Here is a 21443-nt window from a genome sequence, read left to right on the forward strand (position 1 = left end):
CACACTTCATGTATTTTGCATTAATTAATCTGCACGAGCGGCCATGCAAAAACAAAAAAAAAAAAAGTGTTATTATTCCCCCTTTGACAAAGAAGAAACAGAAGCTCAGGAGGTTTAATTAAATAGCATTGGTTTCGGTCGGCCTTGGCCGTGTGAGTCAGTGGCTTAAACCAACAAAGACGCACAATTTCTCGTGATTTCGTGGTTGGCTGGGTGGTGCTTCAGCCGCTTTTGCTTGGGCTTATTCACGCAGCCGCCTTCGGCCAAGAGTCCTCGGGGCTGGAGGTCCAAGATGGTCCCACTGAAGAGGCGGCCGGCTGACGTAGGCTGCTGGTTAGAGCAGCTCAGTTTTGCATGCATCGTCTCCCTCTTGTGGCTTACGTGATTTCTTCATACGGCAGGCTCAGGGCAGCATCCCACGAGGGCCAGGACAGAAACAGCAAGGCCCCCCCCACAAAGAACTACACTCCAAGATCACTTTTGTCACTTTCTGTTTGCCGAAGCAAGTCCAAGGCCAGACCAGGTTCAAGGTGAAAAAATGGACTCCATCTCTGGATGGAGGAGGCCTAAGTCACGTTCAGAGGAGAAGCATGTTGGGTGGCAGGAATCTGTGGCCACTAAACAAGCTGCCAGGGTCCCCAAACTCAGCTTGTTAATAGCTAAGCTAGGGGCGCCTGGGGGGCTCAGTTGGTTAAGCGTCCAATTCTTGGTTTTGGCTCAGGTCATGATCTCTCGGTTCGTGGGTTTGAGCCACGCATCTGACAGCACAGAGCCTGTGTGGGATTCTCTCTCTCCCTATCTCTCTCTTTCAACATAAATAAATAAACTTTAAAGAAAAAATCATCAAGCAGACACTGGGTAAACAAACAATTCACATGTTGTCCCCAGTGAATGAAAACACAGCTCTAACTAGATTAAATGATACAAGGATATCTTACTTCGTGTAACAGGAAGTTGAGAGGTAATGCAGCCTGCAGGCAGAGCATGATCAAGGCTCCAGTCCGTCTCCCTACCAGCTCTGCCCTCCTCTGCACGTCGGTTTATCCTTTGACTCCATTCTCTCATTGTCAAAAGAGGGCTGTCAAACCAAACAAACAAACAAACAAATAAGCTTTGGAACAACACGTTTATTTGGTCATATCTAGTAGGAGGTAGAGAAAATCTGTCAACCAGGGGATGTATGTCCTTCGTTCAGCCCAGCTGGTCCAGTCAGGCCGTGTCTCCTCTGGATCTAAGGCACTGAGAAGGGAAGGCCATGTGGTGATTGGCTTAGGATGGATCCTTTAGCCAATCACTGATGAGGAGAATGGACTTGTCGTGATTAACTCAGACCAATCAGGACTTCCCTTGGAGGGAGCTGGGGAGGGAGCAGTGTGGCTTTAGTCAAAAGAGAGGCCAGGATATGGGGTGATCACGTGAACAAAATCAGGCCCGAACGGAAAGGAGAAAGGAGGAATCAGACCAGCTAGGCAAGCAACAGTGCCCACCGTGGCAGGGAAAGGATTAAATACTTCTTAAATTCTAATGGGATCGTTACAAAATTAACGTAGACCCTTACCTCTCACCGTATGAGAAATTCTTTTTGCTCTGGATCAGGGATGTCTATGATTCTGGGTCCGTCATCCCGGATGAGGCAGAGGATCCAGAACGGAGGTCCGGGGTGGGGGAGGGGGGGTGTCGTGTTCCGCGGGCTGTTTCTTTGGGCTGGTCCACACTGCAGGGCCTGTGTGCCACCTTCTGTCCCCCCATCACCTCTCCCCCCTCCCATCCTCCTCCTCCCCAGTCCTGACACATCACGCTCACCCTGTTCTGTGAACCGCGTTACATTTTTTACTCTGTGATGTCAAAACGCCGTCCACGATCAGTCCAGGAAATTGGATCACAGAACCACCTTCAGCTGAGGATGCCCGGTGAGAAGCGTCCAACACTTTTCCCTGCGTTGACCTGCTCTGGTATCATCATAGCTGTAAAGCATTACCCCCTTTCATTCCTTGAGGTCTGTTGCTTACCCCGATGACCTCCCCAGGGGCAAATGCCATGGGTGACACTTCTGTCCTTTGCACAGTGCATGCCGCGGGCTCTAGAACACCCTTGGGTGTGAGAAACGTCTCACTCCTTTACTCTTCTAAATCTAGTTAAGAGTGATCTGCTCCCCTCCCCCCCCACTTAACAAAGACGGTAAGAGTGCCCATGTCGTCCCAGGGGAGCTCCCCGCGCCCGTCTCCTGTAGGTCTTCAATGTTGCACGGAGTTCCGGTCCCCGGGCTCTGTCACCCACAGGCTCACTGGCCACGTGGATACATGTGCTGTCTGAGCTGCAGGGTTCCTGCAGGGCCAGTGGCTCAGATGCCCCCTGCCCAGCCTGACCCCCACCCGGCCCCCGCCCGGCCTCGCAGGACGCACCATGGACCACTCCCCTCTACCATTTTGTTCTGGAAGGGGGCGAGGTCCGCTCAAGGGACCCCAAACTTCCAAGCCTTTTATCAATCCTGGGAATGCACCTCCCCCCACTCCAGGTGGGCCACTGTGGCCTTATCCCCCATCACTTCTCCTCCCCCCGCAGGGTCCCTCGTAATCTCTCCTCAAAGGATTCGGAAACTTGTGGGCCTGCTTTTCCTGAAGATAGAAGTGGGGAAGGGACATCCTGAAGCCAGTCCTTTTTTGTATTTTTGTTGACACAATTTCTTTCAACCGTCTAGGGGAGGTCCCAGAGGTAAGGTTGGAACTGTCCGGAGAGTCAGGGAGTGTGGATGAAATTTGAATCACAGAACTCTGGACTCTTAAGAGACAAGGGCTAGTCCATTGGATTCTTACGCTCTGCCCCGGAGCAGGATCTTGTGTAACACTCGCCGACACTAGAAGCAGGGCCCAAGGAGGGCCAGCCCAGCGACTGCTAAGTCCCCACAGGTGGCGTGTGTCAGACAGCCCCAGGGGAGGTCCGAGCAGTGAGGCCAGAGGAAGGAAGCCCACCTCTCCCAAGGGAAATGCCCCTCTCAACCTTTGCCCCTTTCTAACTGAGAGCGAAACTCCAACACTTCAGTTACACTTTTGTGTAAGCAAAAATTAATTTTCAAAATGATGAGTGTGTAAAATATTGGGTGTCTGCTAAGGTAGACGTTATGGGGCAGTCACGTCAACCCCGTCGTAAGGAAAAGGTAATATTTATCGCTGAGATTTCACTAGAGAAAGACAGAGAATGCTATTGAAGGATTGCAGTGTATTTTTTATTGACATGTTAGAAATGCCTAACAGTTCCGATACATGGATTTTGATACATCTTTGAGCACGTCGTCGGCTTGAGGCTAGAGTAGAACGCCGAAGAGAACGAGCTCAAGCAACAGGGATACGTCCAAAGCACCAACACAGAGGCAGACGGTCAGACACAGCCTGCGTTTTGCAGGACACCGTTCACTGGATGAAATTCTAAGAGAATTGACAATGATTCAAACAAACAAGTAAAACAAAAACTGGCTTTGGAGTGTCTAGAAATTAAACCGAAGTCCCAGACTTTAAACTTTAGACTCGTGTCCCATATTTTGACGAACGTTCCAGAAGGTCTCAAGTGGATGGGTTGTTAAAACCACAGATGGCAGCGAAATTCTGTAGTGACGCCAGGATCCCGAAAAAAAAAGCTAATCTCCGACCTACGAAGCACATTTGAATCTAAAATATGCTTTTAAGAAGCATCGTTGTGAGGGTTGTTAACCTGGACAAAATCGCCTACTTATGCACGAACCAGGATAAAGCGTTGTGGTGGGCACACTAGGTTGGAACGGCCTAATTCAGCTACTGCATCGTCAAACAGGGATGAGACAGGGACGATCCGGTGACTGTCTAGAGGAAGGCCAAGGGGAGGGGCACAAGTGACCGATGCAGGCGGGGAGTGCCGTGACAGCGCCTGCCACAGGCATCCGGGGACGGACAGGTCGCTCCGGCTCAGTAGCTACCACGTTTCACGTTTCACCTGAGCTCATCGCTATGGATGTGCCGTGCTCGCTACCAGGATGAATCGGGCTTTCCGGTCTTGGCTGAAGGTTCAGACAAATGCTCGTGTGCAGCGCTGCTCCCCCACAGTTAGATGCAGGGCTTTCACCAGCACGAACGACGCTTGGAGAGCACTGGCCACACGTGCGTGTGCACACACGTGTGTGCGTGCGTGATGTGCTGACAACAGCGGTTGTCTGTACGGTTCTCTCTGTAATGCTTCGGACGGTTGTTTCTCTGCCGCTCATCGTGTGCCTTTGGTAGGAACCATTCGAGACTAAAGGGCCCTGGAAAGAACACGGATTGTCCACACTAAACCAAGTCCGCGAGCCCTCGGTTTGCGCGAGTTTACGAGCTTTTCTTCCCTCCCTGCAAGGAACACAGGGCCACGGGCACTTGCGTTTGTGTTTGCCGGGAATCCTGAGAGCCCGACCACAGTCGTCCTACAGAAGCACAGTTCGAATGGCTTCAAGTGAGGGGCAGGGCCGAGCCAGCCAGACCGCGTGCGGCTTCGCGGGTCTTGACTTGTTCTGGCACCGGCGGTGATCAGCCGAGGTGATGGCGCCCCCCAGCGGTCTGACCTTGTCTGGAGACGTTTTTTGGTTGTCGCAATTCGGGGGAGGATGCTGCTGGCATCTAGCGGGTGGACCAGGACAGCCCCCACGGCACAGAACGACCCAGCGTAAAGTGTCAGTGGTGCCCCCGCCCGGGAGGAAGCATCAAAAAATGAACATTTGGCTTATCTGTGAGCATCGTTCGTCGTCAGCACTTTTGTTCGGGACGCCCCGGTAAGGGTCTAGCAAGTGTCGTCACAGAGACGCTATCCTATGAGAAGCGGATGTGGCAGAATTTACTTTACGAGTGTGCTTGGGGCTCAGGACTACGGAACCACGGAGGAGCTCAAGGAGACACTTGAACTTTTCAGCTGGACTTGACTGCGTTCCGTGTGGGATATTATGTAGAACTTGTAGATTCTGAAGCCTCAGAGGCCTGGAGATGTGCGGGAGACTGGGCGACCCCTCCTCACCCCGGGTGCGGGACAGGCACGTTCTGGCACCAGCCCCCACGCCCTTTCCAGGTGAAGCACTGCCAGCCCATTTTGCAGACAACCGAGTGGAGGCTTAGAAAAGCCGAAGGCCCCAAGCTGAGAAATGACGGAACAGAGTTGCAAACCCAGACCTCAGAGCCTCTACTCCTTCCTCCGCGGGAGGCGACCCCCAGGGACCACATTCTTCCAACCACAGAGCACACGAATCTGAGCAGCAGGAGGGAAAAATGAACGGGAAAACGACCAGGCCCGTCATCTGAAATGTGGCCCCATCACACCAAGCGTGCTAAGTCTCTGCTTCCCTTCCTGGGTTTGTGCAACGGCTGGAAAGCGTCACCCGGCTTATCTCTACAAACCTCCCGCCGTGTAGACACTTCAGATAATTCGCAGAAACCGGCTTTCTCTGGAGTTACCTGGACAAGAGCAGGGGAGACGCCAGTCTGCGCCCCCGGAAGTTTTCGGGCCACAACACCCGATCCACTCCCCGCCACTCTCTCCAGCCTGAGAACCGCCCACTTGTATTTTCCACGTGTGCGCGGCCCAGCGCTACGTATTGTTCTGGCTTTGGGTGGGTGGGGGGGGGGGTGTCACCGACTTTTCAGAAACAGGTCTATTCTGGAAACCGTATCACATTTACCTCCAAATTAATTACCAGACCCTGGCTGTGTTTTCCCAAGATTTTGGCACGGCTCAGGTCAGGGCAGGCGGATGAGGCCGATTTCACATCTGACGCACCGATGACAAGGGCACATCGGAATTTGGGGGACATGTAGTTGTATCTGGGGACTCATAGCACATCCAGATGAGCATGTGAACACAGTGTGACAGGGGAGTTTGGGAAGACTGTGACCGTGCCGAGCAGGACACTGCCCCATGACCCGGTGACAGGCAGCCAGAGCCCCTGTGATGGGGGGGCCCTCCCCGCCTTCCCCGCCTTCTGATGCTTCTGATGGGGGCTCTGTCCCCCCTGCTCCACCTTGGGCTGACACATAACACACAGCTTGCCAGATCTCAGGGGCCAGTTTCGAGCTTTTGCACACATGACAAATTCTAAAGCCTCATTTCCTTTGTAGGCACTTTATAGATTTAGTACTGAGGGCATGCTTTCACTGCCATCCTGGGATCTAAATTCTAGTTTGTCTGGTGGAAAGGAACTGATGTCAGGGGCCTAGATCACCGTACCAGCTGCGTTACTCTCAAACCCCAAAGGTTTTCTTCCTTTGGAGAAATTTATTTTCGGTAACCTCATCCCCAGAACCCAATTACCCTGAGCCCTTTTCAAGCAAACCCGTAACAACCCACGATCATTTCAGAAGGGAAGCGGGGCCCTGTTCCGTACCCTGTGAGGTGGGCCGCACAGCAGCACGGGGGGACGGGCGGGAGGAAGAGGGCCCACACGGCTGTGTTGGTCCGGATTATCGTGCCTATTGTCGGGTACATGGAGACCCTCTGGAAGTGTCTAGGCCATGATCTCCTCAAAGCCAGACAGCTGTTTCACATGCTCGACCTGCATGGAGTGCCTCCGGAGTAGTTTCTTTTGACTCCTCGAGTCAGCTCTCTTCGGTGAGCTGGGAGCCACGGGCAGCATGGATTTTAGGCCACTGGCAAGTGGAGAAGAAGGTTTGCCGCCGGGCCTGATATCTGGGATGGGTGGGTTCAGATTTACATTTAAAGGCGGAAGGAAGCCGGGCCTGGTGTGCGAGATGCGGTCCAGCAGCAGAGTCCCAGAACCTCGCCTTTCCAGAAGAGGCGGTGGCCTGGGGCGCGCCGAGCTGGGGGAGGTGCTGGGCGCCGCGTCCAGGGACTCGCGGGAGCCGTGGAAGAGAGCCACGTGGGAGCCGTTCAGCCTCTTCCTCTCGAGGGGCCCTTTGCCCGACTCCAGGGAGATGGGACTGAGCTGGTCAGCCCCTGGCTGCAGATCGAAATCGTACGGGTCATTTTCCAGCCGCTTGTGGGACACTGATGGACTGACTCCAGCCTTCTCCTGCTCCACAGGGAGAGTCCCTCTTCTGGCCACACAAGGGAGGGACGCCTGGCCCTTGTCGTAGGCGGCCTTCCAGGATGCGGGTGCCGGCGAGGCTGGGATCTTCAGAATCTGCTCTGTGAATGTGGGGAACAGGGCGGGGTCTTTGCCGTCGATACTGCTGGCTCTGGAAAGCGGCCCCCTTTTGGGGAAGGACACGTCGCTAATGCTCTTGATGACCTCACTGTCTGTGCCCGCGCCGTGGGCGTCATCCTGACGCACGTTAGCAGCCAGTACGGACGGCGCAATCAGGCCCCAGGGTTCGGACTGGAGCCTCTTCAGCTGGGGCAGGCGGGCTCTCTTGAGGTTCCCAACTTTCCTGGTGGGGGACCCAGGCTCGTTGAGAGCCTTGGCGGTGTGGCAACCACTCGGATGCCCCGTTTGGACGCTGAAGAAGTCGTCCTCCCGCTCGCTGGGCGGAGCGCCCGGGCCCGGAGCCTTCAGTTCGACGTCTGAGGGAGACGCGCACAGTGGAGGTGACTGTCTGTCTTCCACTTTGGGTGACGGAGGGATGTTAAGGTATTGTTTGGCGGTTTGGGCGCCCGCTGATGATTTATCTGTCGTGATGATAATCACCTCCTTCCCTTTGGCTTTGCAGGCGTCGAGGAGATGTCTCAGGGCGTCTTTGTCATCCGCGTGTATTGCGTAAACCAGAGCCGAAGCCCCCGTGCGGTCCTCGAGGCTGGGGTCCGCGCCGTTCTCCAGGAGCAGGGAGACCACCTCTCCTCCGGCCCTCCTGATGCAGGCATGGATGAGGGCCGTCTTGCCAGACTTGTCCTGGATATTGGGGTCCGCCCTGTTGTCCAGCAGGTACTTGACCATCTTGGACTTGCTGATGCTCTGCTGGTCCACGTGCTTGGTGATGCAGGCCACCATGAGAGCCGTCTCGCCTTTGTCATTGCTCTCGTTGATGTAAGCGCCCCCTTCCAGGAGGAGTCTGGTCAGCCTGAGCCTCCCCAGCCACACAGCCTTTAAGAGTGAGTTTCCGTCGGTTCTCAGTTCAGTGTCCTCCTCCATCGCGCTGGCCTCCGCGCCTCCGAGCCACCGCGGCGACCAGACCTAGCGAGGGAAGAAGAGAGAAGCATGGCGTGCGTTCTGGAGGCGCCCGGGTGCTGATGGTGCGGCTGTCACAGGGCTGGATGCGGTCCTGTCCCCGCCTGATCCCAGGTGAGGCCACCTCGGCCGCATCGTCCAGCTCGTCTGCGTCCGTCTCTTCATCTGTGACGTGGTGGGAGGGACGGGGACGGCCGCCTGGTGAAGCCACGGTGGGGGTTACGGGAGAGCGGACAGAAAACATCCACACAGGACAGCAGCTGACATAAACCTGGCAAGCGATCGCACACGCGGGGGCTGCCCGCCCCACACTCACCTCAAATGCCGCTTAGGAAACTCCGCTCCATGCCCACGGGCACCTACGTCCCACGAGGGAAGGTGTGTGATCCCCCGGGTCACTGCCGCAGCGCCGACATCGGGCAGCGATTCACACCCCATGGGTCACCTCGTAGATAGCGGATGCGCTGTTCTCCCAGGCGGGCATCCGAAAGGCCGGGAGGGAATCCACCAGAAACACGGGTTACTATCACGATCGGGGAGGAAGCAGAGAGAGAATCATCGCAAAGCAAACTCAACCTCGCGGCAGCCCTGATGTCACAACCCTCCCCTCCTCCCCCTAGTCTTCCAGAATAACGCCAAAGCACGGCCTTCCCGTGGGCAGGTACGAGGCGGAGGGCCGACGGGACCGCACGTTGCTCGCAGGCGTCACAGGGCACAAAGCTCAGGCTGCAGCTTCCTCCCCCGGGGTGAGTCTGCAGCCACCGAAGGCTTTTCCGCTTTCATCCTCCCCGCGGCCGCTGCCAGGTTCCCGCACCCGGAGCCTCCAGGCCGGGTGTTGCCGGAGAGTCTTCCCCGAATTCGGACAGGCGGGCCCCCTCCCTGGCCCAGGCGTCTGCCGGCACAGCCCCTCCACGCGGGCTCCCGTCCCTCCTGGCGAGGAGGGGCCGCGGTTCCCAGGGTTTCTCGTCGCCCGGTGGGCACCACGGCTTCCCGACGCCACTGCCGCGAGCGGCGGCCAGCGGTTCACAACGTCCACCGGCCTGGAAGTCAGAGCCTGGCTTGGCCGAACGTGAGAGAGGGATTCACACCCCTCACAAGCGTTTCATACACTCACAGACACTTGCTGTTTGTTTAGAAGGCCCAAACCGCACTCTCCCGTACACGCACACGCGTACGCACGCCTCGACGTCGCTCTCTTCCGAAGCCACGACGGCGGACGGCCCAGCTCGTCTCTCTGCCTCCAACCGCCGTGTCTCCGTGTGATGTCGTTGCTGTTGTGGGTGTTCCCGCGAGATCTTCTGCAGCAACGTGACCACCGTCGCGAGTCTCTGTCCCCCAGTGCTTCCGTCTTCAGCCTCCTACGGGTCTGTGTGTGTGCGGGTGTGCACACGGGTGTGCGCATGCACGTGTGGGGTGTGCGTGCGGGTGTGCACATAAGTGTGAGCATGTACATGTGCGTGTGTGTGTAGGGCGTGTGCACGTGGTGTGTGTGTGTGTGTGCGCACACACGGGCGCTGGCCTTTCCCTTAGGCCCCACCATCCCTGCTCGGCACTGGCGCTGCGCACACAGGGTCAGGGTGTCGAGGTCTGTGTGCGGCTCTGGACGTTTGCAGCAGGATTTCCGGGCGCTACATAACGGAGCGGGAACGTGCAGTGAGGGTGCGAGGTCTCCGCTCAGCGAGGGCCCTTCGTGTGCTGGCGCATCGCCCCCAGGGCCACCAGGACTCCTGCACACACCATCCGTCCGTCTGTCCACCCAGGGCTCCCACGCCTGCACGCACTGTCTGTCCATCTGTCCACCCAGGGCTCCCGTACCCACGCACCGTCTGTCAGTCTGTCCACCCAGGGCTCCCGTGCCCACACACTGTCTGTCCATCTGTCCACCCAGGGCTTCCCTGCTCCCCGCACGTGCCGTCCATCTGTCCGTCCACCCAGAGCTGTGTGCCCCACACGCACTGTCCGTCTGGCTCTCAGACGCCCCGCTCGCTGTCCCCCTGAGCCGCTTTCTAACTGTGAGGTCTAACAGAGACCCCGCTCTGTTTAATTATTCACCACCCTGCAAACCTGGGCTCAAATGTTCCTTCCTTTCTAATCAAGAGGAAAACCACTCAAGGTGGAAGAGAACCGGGTAGAGTTACGACCAGCTCAGCTCCAGGCTGTATGAACACCTCCCACAGATCACGGTCCTTCCCCAACGACGAATGGCCAGTAAGCACACAAACAGGTGTTCGGCCTCGTGGGTGGTCAAACGAAACCAAATCAAAGCCCAGTGAGATACCAGGAGGCACAGTGTCCAAATTAGCATGGCTAAAATTAGCCAGCCTGGCAATGCCCGGGGAGGGACGGGAAGCAACGGGACCCAGTGGGTGGGAGGACCAGTCCAGCGCTCCAGCGGGTAATTCCGCACCTGGGTTCTGTCTGTGGGAGCCCGGAAAACACGGCCACAAAGTCCTGCCATCCCAGCGTGCACACCGCGCGCCAGGGGCCAGTGCCCCCCCCCCCCCGCCCATCAAGAGGAGGGGTCGGCATGTGACCCACAAGATGCGGCAGGAGTGACTGTGACTTTCGAGGCAGGGCCTCCGTGGGCCTCCCAGCTTCCAGTTTGCTCTCCTGGAGCCCCGCTGCCTCATAAAGACACATGGGCTGTCCTGCCGGGGAGGGCACAGGGAGCCCCAGCTGACCGTGACCGTTCGGGCGAGGTCACCCCGGACCCCCGGTAGTTACAAGTGCAGGCAGGACCCCGGGCGAGGCAGCAGACGTGCCCAGAGCCTGGTCCAAACTGCAGAAACACGCACAAACAAGTGGTTCTGGTTCTAAGCCACTCGTTTGGGGAAGGTTCGTTCATATCAATAATTACCGATAAATCTGTGCAGTGAACCAGGTACAAAAGCGTTCCCGACAGCACTATTCACAAAAAGCAAAAGCGAGACATCCTGCGATGAAGAAAATAAAGAAATTGTGCCATATTCATACACTGGGACGCTATACAACACTAGGTACTCTTTCTCACAGACTCACACTCACAGACCCCCCACACACACAGACATACACACACTCACACACACACGGTTGATAACCGCATCTCCTGGATTCCTTGGTACTTCGCCACCTTCTGTGCTGAGCCCTGGTGTGTTAATCTCCTGGGCCAGCCCCCTCCCAGAGCCTGCCCCCCCCCCGAGCCCCCAAGGCAGGAACACGGTCTTCTCTCCCTCGTTGGCTTCAGGGTAGTTGGAAGGAGGATGAGGAAGAGAAAAGGGGAAGGTCATGTGGGTGGACAATCGGGTCCTCTCTCCGTGTTGCGTGGGGGGCCGGCCACGTCCCTCAAGGTCGGGGGTGGGGAGGGAGGGGACAGCACGGGACATCTAGCTGGTGCCTGTCTCCCTTCGTTTGCGGTCAGGGGCCACCTCCTGCCCGGAGCTCGGCCTCGTCCCTAACCCCCGCTGCTGAGGAGAGAAGAGGGTGGAGCCCAGGCATTCTGGTTGCTCCCAGCCCATCTACAGGAATGACCTTCTCTGTGCGCGGGGAGCTGCTCCTCGTATAGCCTCCGGCCGGCCTTCACCGTGGCCTCCCAACGGAAGTTCCTTACGTGACTCACATGCCAGGAAACAAACACTTGTGTGAGGACAGGACCAGACCCTTCGCTCTCCTGCCGCCTGCCGCGCGCCGCCTGGCGAGGCCTCGAGACCCACTCTCTGCCCGGGGCCCACTCCCTGCCTCAGGGCTTCGGCCACCGCCTCGCCTCCTGGCCCCGGTGGCCTCCTCTAGGCGTGCCCCCTCCCCACTGCATCAGGCCGGGGGGCCCAGGCCCACACCTGCGCTCGGCTGACCGGGGACTCGGTCTCCCCGGAGGCCTCCAGGTGGCGAAGCCACTCAGCACAGAAGCGTGGGCGCGTTCACCCTCTCCAGAGCGTATGTGGACCGAGAGCGCGTGGCGGCGGGAGGTGGGTGCCAGGCAAACTCTTTTCCTTGTCTTCCGCCAGAGCCTGCTCTTGGCGGGTTCCAGGCTGCGGGTGGGATGCGGTAGATTATCCGCTCCCACAACCCGGCAAGCCGCGCTCGCTGGCAGGCCGTGGCTGGCTCAGTGCCGCGCCCCTCGTGTTTGCTCCGCTCGTCATTCCCTCACTCCTCCCCCCGCCCCCCGGGGTCTCCTAACCCCATAAAGCGTTGATGAACTAGCTCGTGTCTGCTTATGACATGTGCGCTAATTTCTATTATTTATAACAGAGTAAGCCTTGACTGACACACTGGATTACCTGCCCACCCATCCATCCATCCACTCATTCATTCGCCACCGTATAAATGTTGAGGGTCAATACACGTGCAAGGCATTAAGAACAAATAAGTGTGTGGAATTCAGGCTTGGAAGGTCCGGCGGGAGGCCGGAGGTCACCTGGGAGCCCCTGAGAGATGAGGACGGTCAGAAGCGGCAGTGCGAGGACGCTAAGGAAGCGTGAAGCCGGAGATGTATTCAATAGTGACCGATCGGATGAGGGCATCAGCCAAGAGCTAAGTCACTTGCATTTGGGCATTTACCTCCTGCTGTGTGTGCATCACAGACAAACGTCAGGAACACCTAATGCACGAACGACCACGTGCCTTTCAGGGCTTCCCAGCCTGTCGGAGAGAAGGAAGCAATTCTGACCCCAAGGGGCTGACATGTGCCCAGAATTTTGAAACCCCGCGCACTTTGACTGCCCTGGGCACCATGTTTTAAAATTAGCAGCCCCCAAGTGGGTGTTTTTCTTCCCTGTGTTTCAGAAGAAGAGTTAACGGAGAAATGAGCAGAATGTGCCTGGTTCCTCTCCTCTTGTCCCCCACCCAGCCCCCCCCTTCTCCCGGTCACTCCTCACGGCTGTTTTCTGTCTCAACCCCACCGTCATGGGGTGGGCACACCTCCCAAAGGCACAGGGACTGGAAGAGACACACCGAAGACTAAAATATCACCAATGCCAGAAAAAAATAAAACGGTGCTTTCTCTGATGGAAGGGGCGGGTGGGTGGAAGTGATTACCATGTTCGTCCAGAAGCCCTGGGGCTATTTTACCGTCCACAGAATTATGAAAGTCTAAGGTTTCCGAGGCTGCGAGGGGCCGTGTTGTCCAGTCGTTCCCAGTTTAGAAATGGGGAATTTCAGGACAGATCGAGTCCTTTATCTTGCTGAACCCAAGCTCTCTCACTCCCGTGCTGCCCCACATCTTTTGCCTGAGCAGTGTAGACCAAGGCTGCCTAGTAGGGCCGGGGACCAAGTGCAGCCCACAGGGGCAGGTACGTTTGGCTTGACCAGCATAGTGTTTTAGTTTTGTTTCAGTTTGAATATTTTAAAATGGATCATTCATTGTTCAGTTTGGCAAAGGCCCTGCCACTCTCTGTAGCCTTACAACTGACCCAATTCATACATTCAGGCTACTTTCCTGGTCTTTGTAGGTATGTGGGTCTATGACACTGGGTGTAAAAGTAAACTGCTTGCGACACAAGTCATGATGCTGTGTCTGTGTTGTCCCCATCACCTCCTAGCCTCTTACCTCTACAGGTTTGTTAGGACTCTCTGATGAGCTACCAGATGGAGAAGCCCTTTGTGTAAGCTTTAAAGCAGGGTGTGCTTCCGCAAGCCATTATAAAAAGGTAACCAACGGGGCGGCCGGAGGGGGGTGGTGCTCAGTGGCTTCAGCGTCCGACGTCGGCTCAGGTCACGATCTCATGGTTCGTGGGTTCGAGCCCCGCGTCGGGCTCTGTGCTGACAGCTCGGAGCCTGGAGCCTGCTTCGGATTCTGTCTCCCTCTCTGCCCCTTCTCCACTGGTGCTCGCCCTCTCTCTTTCTCTCTCTGTCTCTCAAAAATAAATAAATGTTGAAAAAAAATTTTAAGTTCATATCCAAAAAAAAAGTGACTCAATTATTTCAGTGCAGATAAACCACCATGTTTTGTCTCCTCCTCCTCGAGTCACCTTGGCATCGGATTTCCAGCTGACCTTGCCGTGTTTGGCACCGTGGTAAATCGGAGGATTGAAGCACTGCATTTGGTTCCAAGTCTACCTGTATTTGACCCCCGTGGGAAAGGGAGGCAAAAGAGGAGGGTCCACCGGCACCTGCAAATGTCTGCAGAGCACCTCCTGTTCCCAAGGAAAGAACTGGGGACACACATGACCGTACTTAGAGGCCCAGGGTTTCTAGGACTTTACAACATTCATGCTTTGTGTTCATCTTCTTTCTGGCTGTGGCCTTAATCTTGTCTCTCCCCTACCTTCTCAATTTGTGTTTGTTTTTTTTTTTTTCCAGTTGAAGGATGTGCTGTATTCACGGCAGTTTCAGTGAGATCAGCATCCCGCTGTGACCACGTTTGCACACGTAAGTTTGCACACAATTATATCCTAATGAATCTCAGCTACTTCTGATACGTGTCCACCTGACCTCCTATGTATCTTTATAAAACATCACTTGAAATTCTTTGTGGAACAAAATAAAAGATAATGGTTGAACGTGTTTTCGGTTGATCACCTGGCTCCAGCTGGCACGGACAGCGTTTCTCTAGATGCACTTCAGGTCCACGATTGCCCGTAATCCAAGCTTCTGAGGGTGCACGGTCGTGGTGGGGCCATGGCAGAGAAGCAGGCCACCTGGGTTCTAAGCTCAGCCCTGCTACAAGGTGGCTGTGAAATTAATTGCTGGCCAGCAGCATTTTGCCCAATGCACAGAACTCCGTCTCTGCCTTCCAAGATTGTTATAAGGGTCAAATATAGGCAATAGGGAAACACTCTTCAAAGTCCTATAAATATTTAAAGGATTATCATGTTGCATTAAACTCGTCCAGGATCCTACCTCTGAGCCCTGATCTGGGGTACTCAGCCCGCACCCCAGGGCCTCTGCCATTCATCACCCAACCTCTCCCTCCTCCAACCACCTGCTCCCCATTTCTGTCCTCCGCCCCCCAACCGCGATGGGCCGTTTGCTGAGTTTTCCCACATACAGATCTCTTTGACCACCCTCCCCCACACGTCTGCAAGGGAAGCATTATGATCTTAACCTTACAGATACAGAGCCTGCCGCGCAGACAGCTTGTGCGATCTTGCCCAAGCGCGTATGTTTGTAAGCTGTAGCTTGGATTCGAACTCTTGGTTCCTCTGAACCCAAGTTAGGCGCCTTCGCGGAGGACATTCTGCCGGCTCTGGCACACCTCCCCACTACCGCCACCTGGCGTGCGGTGTACAGGTGCAGCCACACCACCAAGTGGTCGTATAGACTCGGACGGGTTTACTTGGCCTCCTCTGCTCCCATGTTCTGATCCGCAGCACACGGATAATGGCACACAAGCTCGCGGCGCGCGTAACAACCGCAGAACGCAGGTGGGGCGCTTAGCACAGGGCCTTGGCCCAGGTGAGCGCTCCATAATGTTAGATCTTGAAGGAGTTTGGGTGCGCCTTTCAAAATCCAGGAGGCCACCGCGCTCGGCCATAGCATTCGCGGCAGCTTGGGGATATTTTATGCCCCGCCTCTTCCTTCTGCAGCCACGGGAAGCAGTTAGAGGCGGATCCGACGCAGAGCTCCGCGTTAGCGTTTCCACCCCCCACCCCCACCCCCGCCCCGCCAAGGGTGGGGGCGACGGCCCGGGCTCTGCGCGCTGCCCGGCGCTGTCCGAGGTGCTGGACGCCGGCGGGGCGCGCTCCACGCCGCCGGCTCTGCGCGCAGCTTCCAGAAGGCCCTGCGCGGTAAGTGCGTCTCCATCCCTGCTCTGAAATGCTCACCTTCAAACTCTTCACAATTTCTGGAGCATTCTCGGGATCACAACCTCTCACCACCCTGTCGATCCTCAGAGGTTTCTGCAAACATGTAAGCTTTGCTCCCCCTTCAGTGTCTGCAGAAATCCAGACGCCTATCACCCAGCCCCGCTCCGCAACCATCTCCTACAAAAATCCAGGCCCCTGCGCACCTCACCCCCACGCGTCAATGCAAAAATGAAAAATGTAAACCCGTGTTCCACACCCTTCTCCCACAGTTTCCTGTGATAAAACCAGACTTCCCCCCCCCTCCAGCCTCCCACTCCTGCCTGCGGCTCAACAGCGTGGGCTGACTTTTGGGGAGCTGACTTTTGGGGAGCTCTCACACAGTGAGCCACCGGAGACCCCTGCGGGTGCGCTTACCTGCTGGGGGTGCTCACCAAACGAGGCCACCTGAGTGCAGGCCACCGGAAGTGTCATTGCTCCAGAAGCAAAGTCAGGGGCCCTCCGCTTGGCTTCGGGCCGCTTACCGAAGGGCGCTGCCGGGCTGACCCGCACGGGGCGCTGGGTTCACGCCGGGCCTCGCGGGTCCTGTAGAATGACTTGCCCGGAACTTCAAGGTTCGTCAGTAAAGCCTCTGCGTCACCCCTCGCTTCTCCCAGTTCAAGCGAGAACACGGCAGTTTCTTTAAAGAGAAAGAAGGAGGCGTGGAAGACGACGGTCTCGCCCAGCTCCGGTTTGCAGGTCTCCTGCGCAGCCCGGCCCTGCGCGCCGTCCCGGGGCCCCGCCGGCTGGCTGGCGAGCGCTGCCGCCCGCCCGCGCCCCGAGCGCGGCCGTGTGGGCGTGTGCGCCGGGGAGGAGCGAGCACCGCGGGGGCGGCGGGGGCGGGCAGAGGCGCCCGCCGCCCCGCCCGCACCCCGACCGCGGCGGCCAGGCGCGCCTGACGGCCCCGCCCCAGTCGGTCGTGGGCGCGGCGACCCCGGGGCCGATCGAGGGGCGCGCGCGCGCCGCAAGTCTGACGCCGCACGTGCCGGACCCCGGGAGGGACGTGAGCCTGGGTCTCCTCTGCTGTCCACGCTGTTCTGCCTTCCTCGGGCTTCCTTCGTCAAACGCCCTGGGATCCAGGACTTCCGCCCACAGCGTGGGCGGGAGAAGAAGGGAAGAGGGGGGCTGTGGCGGTAAGACTCAGGGGAGGGGGGGTGGGCTCGAGGGTCTGTTTCCGTCCCAGCCACGTCCCTCAGCGCACCTGCTCCAGGTGCCCAGGACTCAGAGCACGCGGCATCGTATCTGCGAGGTGAGCGCGCCCGCGCCCCGGCTTCGCGGAGGCCTGCCCCCCATGTCTAGGTGAAAACAAGCACGCGTGGGGTGAGTGTTTCCTACAGGAAAGGCCCCCCTCCTCCTTGGGTCAATCGTAGTCATTTACATTTTCCTACAAAATTGCCCACCTCGTTCACAACGGCAGACTCTCACAGCTACACCTGTCACCACCTTGTCATTTTTCATCTCTTCCAAACGTGTCCTTACACCCCCTTTCCATTCCGACATGGTTGCCTTTCCCCCTAGTAGTTTCGGTGTTTACTTTGTTGTGGTTGAATTACGGGATCTGCCTAAGTTCCATTTTGCGGCCTGTTACAGGACCGATAAACCCAGGAAGCATTTTTCCTCCTGCCCCTTGCAGGAAACAATGAACGACTGTTCAGCTGAAGGAAACAATGCTTTTGGATACACGCATGCGACTACACCCGTGAAGCTCATGACCTATCACTACCCTCTACACCTGGCGAGGCAGGACGGGATTGGGGAAGCTGAGCCAACGCCGGCGTCGGACTGCATGGACTGAAATCCCAACCCAACCACTTGCCAGCCGTGGATCTCTGGTGAGTCACTAACCGGTCTGTACCTCAGTTTCCACCTCCATAAAACTGAATTAATAATAGTATCTACTGTAGATGGAAGCCGCGTTTGTGGTGACCATGGCGGCACCTATCAAGTGGCCGAATCACTGTGCTGCACTTGAAACGAATACATTTAACATGTGTCAACTGTACTCGACAAGAAAAAGGAAAAAAAGAAAAGAAAGGGTCTGCTTCATCAGGCCAGGGAGGAGGGGCAGCTAACCAACGTAAAATGTCCCGTGCTCTGCCTGGTAGACAGTCGGCGCTCTGTCTTCGCTGTTTGTCTACCTGATCCAGTAATATTCAAAGTAAACTGTTAGAAAGACTTTCGGGGTGCTTGAATTCACTTATTATTCAAAAAAAACGTATCGAGTTTGGGCCGTGCGACCAAATCTGCATTTTATCTTTTTATTATTTCATTATTTTATTTTATTATTTTTTATTTTATTTCATTTTATTTTATTTATTTTATTTTATTTTTTATTTTATTTCATTTTACTTTATTTTTTATTTTATTTTACTTCATTTTATTTTATTTTATTTTTGGTACATGCTGGAGACTGAGCTGTGAACGAGAAAGACAAGTTCTCTGCCTTCGTGGAGGGCCCTTCTAAAAATCTGGATTTGTCAGCATGTCTCTGGGCGTGTGTGTGTGTGCGTGTGTGTGAGAATCAGTGGTCCGCTGTTCCATGACCCCCAGTTCACACAAAAGGACACGAGGCAAACGTTTTGCATGCTCTTCCAAATCCGCCTTCTGGTGGAGTCTCCGCCCCTTTGCCAGGGATGCACCCTACGTGCTAGACCCACTTGATTAACAACAACAATAACAATTTTCAAAAAATAATCCTTACTAGTAGTAGCAGAAAAGAATCCCCACTGTTGGCAATGCCTCCTAGCCTGAGACCTCCAGGAACACACTTGCAGGTGTATAACTGGACAGGACGCACTGGGCATCTAAGCAAGAAGGTGCTAGAACGTGCTGCAGAATTAGGGCTTTGGTTGGGAGGCTTAGGGGAGGGTTTGCTCCACTCTTAACAGAGGAGAATCACGTCAGACGGTATTCTGACGCCACAAAGAACATTAGAAAGTGATCCTTGGTGCCATGCTTCCCACGCACTGTTTTTGTTTTTCTGTTTGTTTTTAGAGATAATTGACACATAACGTATTAGTTTCAGATGCACACCGTCATGATTCAGTATTTGTATGTACATCTTGCAAAATGATCACCACGGTAATCTGATGAACGTCCATCACGTTACATAGTTACAGTTTTTTTCTGGTGATGAAAACGTCTAAGATCTACTCTCTTAGCAACTTTCAAATATATGGGGGTGCCTGGGTGGCTCAGTTGGTTGAGCGTCTGACTTTGGCTCAGGTCACGATCTCATGGCTCATGAGTTCAAGCCCCACACCGGGCTCGCTGCTATCAGCCTGTCAGCACAGAGCCCACTGAAGATCCTCTGTCACCCCCTCTCTTCCCCTCCTCTGCTTGCGCTCCCTCAAAAACAAACAGTAAAAAAATAGCTTCAAGTAATAATATAGGACCTATTACTAACCATAGTCCCCATGTGATACATCACATCCCCATGACTTATTTTGTAGCTGGGAGTTTGTACTTTTTAGCCTTCTCCCGTTTTGCTCCCCACCCCATCCCGTGTCTGGTAATCACCAGCGTCTTCTCTGTGCCCATGAGTATACCCTCCGTTCCAAGCCAGGGCAGGGACAGTGTTTATTTCCCAGCCTGAACGGGTTCCCTGCACAGAGTACGCTTTTGGTCAGTCATTGTCCGTAGGGAAGACAGGCTCAGAGGTCAATACGGAGCTGCTTGGCTGGAGCTGTAAGCAAGGAGCCTTAAGTCCTCTGATTCATTGTCTGTACCCAGATTTGGAGGCTATGTTCTAGAGCCATGAGGCGTTTTCCCAAGATCACACAGCAAATCAATTCCAGGTCTACTAGGTCTCTTGAGGTCAGTGTCGTGGGACTGGATGTGTTCCAGGCTATGACACATTTTTAAATAACTTTGACTAGATTGTTATTGTAAGTGTGTTATCGGTATTGCCTAGAAAATACAGATAAGATATGGACATGTTCTTCCAGTCCTTTTAGCCCACCTTTAATGTTAAAAAAAATAGTTTCTTTCAAATGCGTCTATTGCACATGTAAAGCAGATATGCTTTTTGCAGCAAGTATCAGAAAGCCCGTCTCAAACAAAGAGGGACTGATCTCCTTACACAACCGCATGTCTGAAGGTGGGCCACTGCTGATGATGGTTCAGAGGTTCAAAACTCCCAGGGCCAGCAGTGGATGCCTGTGGCATGCCCCTGGAGTTTTCCGGAAGGCTGCCGTCAGCTCAAGCCATAACATCCACATCCCAGACAGACCACTGGGAAGGAGCGGAGGCAATCACATCTTTCCTCTTATCCGAAGGGCAAACCTTGCCCATCGCACAGCCAGGTTCTCCTTGAATCTATTAGAAATGGGACATATCTGAGGACGCTGGGAAAACGGGAAGCCAGACTGCTATGATTGGCTTAGATCAAGAGATGCTTCCTTTCCTCGGTCTGGTCTAATGCCAGATCGGAAATGAATAATACGACTGTCACAGTGCTTGCTATTAAACACTCGGGAGGTGCAGATGAGCAAGAAAAAGAGGCTGATATAATATTTATGATACATAAGTGTAATCTATAAAACTAGAATTAAACAACAGAGTATGCTGTATTAGTCTTGTTTCCTTAAAAATCAGCTACGAAGCCATCCATCTAGAGGTCTATTCCTCTGTGACTTATTTCCACACGACTGCGAGTTCTTCTACTTCCTTGTCAGTGGCTGCGTGAGATATGAGTGTGCGCGTGAACCGCAATACCTCTAACCAATTCTCTGTTTCAGATGTGACGCTCTCCCGTGGCTTCTCTCTGTCGTAAACCCCACTCCGGTGAAGGCCCTTTCGTCGGTCTCTTTCAAATTTCAGAATTATTTCCTAAGAGCAAAATACTTGAGGTTCCCGAGGGAAAGGTATGCAAAACGTTACCATTTGCATACAGAGCGCAAAGGGCTGCTCCGTGAAGGCCGGACCACTTCTCATTACCCCTTGCTCATGGCTTAGTGCATCCTCCACCTTATGAGATCTCATTGTTGAAGAAACTTGCTAACGTGATAATTAAAAATGTATTAGGTCATTGTTCTCGTTTGTGTTTCTTTTATTACGAGTCATGGCTGAATTTTAAAGAAGGGTTTATTGCGTATTTTTCTGTCAATTGCTCATTTATACCTTCTAAATTTTCTCTTGGTGTGTTGGTGATTCACAGTTGGTTAGAAAGTGGACATAAAGTAAATAAAATTGTTCATAATTTCCTTATCCAGAAATGAGCACTATTATTCATCAGTTATTCATGGGAGTTCATAATGGGTTATATATTCCTCTCCCTCTCCCTCTTTTCCTGTCTCTCTCTCTCTGTCTCTTGTCTCTGTCTGCCTCTCTGTCTGCCTCTCTGTCTCTGTCTCTGTGTCTCTCTTTGTCTCCTTGCCTCTCTCTCTGTCTCTCTCATGTCTCTCTCTACCTCTTTGCCTTCTCTCTGTCTCTTGTCTTTCTCTTTGCCTCTCTGTCTCTGTCTCTCTCTCTGTCTCTGATGTCTCCCTTCCACCTATATATCGACTGATCTCTCTATGCACCTATCTTGTGATTATTTCCTTTGGATAAATACCCCAAAGTCAGATTTCGGAGTCCTACAG

At 54.7% G+C, this 21443-nt stretch overlaps 1 protein-coding gene and 1 long non-coding RNA gene across 4 annotated transcripts; one reads left to right on the plus strand and one right to left on the minus strand.

The window, feature by feature from the left end:
- Window positions 1-5642: 5642 nt before the first annotated feature.
- On the minus strand, window positions 5643-16627 carry ANKRD34C (ankyrin repeat domain 34C). Of its 3 annotated transcripts, none has more exons than XM_086711762.1 (3): window positions 16240-16627; window positions 8424-8630; window positions 5643-8113 (listed from the first exon to the last, which is right to left on the minus strand). In XM_086711762.1, exon 3 carries the CDS (start codon window positions 8069-8071, stop codon window positions 6491-6493), a length of 1581 nt encoding a protein of 526 aa, XP_086567888.1. In that variant the 5' UTR covers window positions 8072-8113; window positions 8424-8630; window positions 16240-16627; the 3' UTR covers window positions 5643-6490. The 3 variants fall into 3 exon arrangements, with proteins under 3 accessions (XP_086567888.1, XP_086567889.1, XP_086567890.1); XM_086711763.1 differs by lacking the exon at window positions 16240-16627 and adding an exon at window positions 9287-9399; XM_086711764.1 differs by lacking the exon at window positions 16240-16627 and adding an exon at window positions 9275-9394.
- LOC147580520 (uncharacterized) lies at window positions 15691-20890 on the plus strand. Its single transcript, XR_015253018.1, has 4 exons — window positions 15691-15807; window positions 17045-17181; window positions 17495-17693; window positions 20601-20890. It is a non-coding gene; the product is annotated as an uncharacterized LOC147580520 (long non-coding RNA).
- Window positions 20891-21443: the final 553 nt, after the last annotated feature.

Source organism: Puma concolor, chromosome B3 (genome assembly GCF_028749965.1).
Source record: "Puma concolor isolate L17-30 chromosome B3, mPumCon1.1.hap2, whole genome shotgun sequence".
NCBI classification, from domain to species: Eukaryota; Metazoa; Chordata; class Mammalia; order Carnivora; family Felidae; genus Puma; species Puma concolor.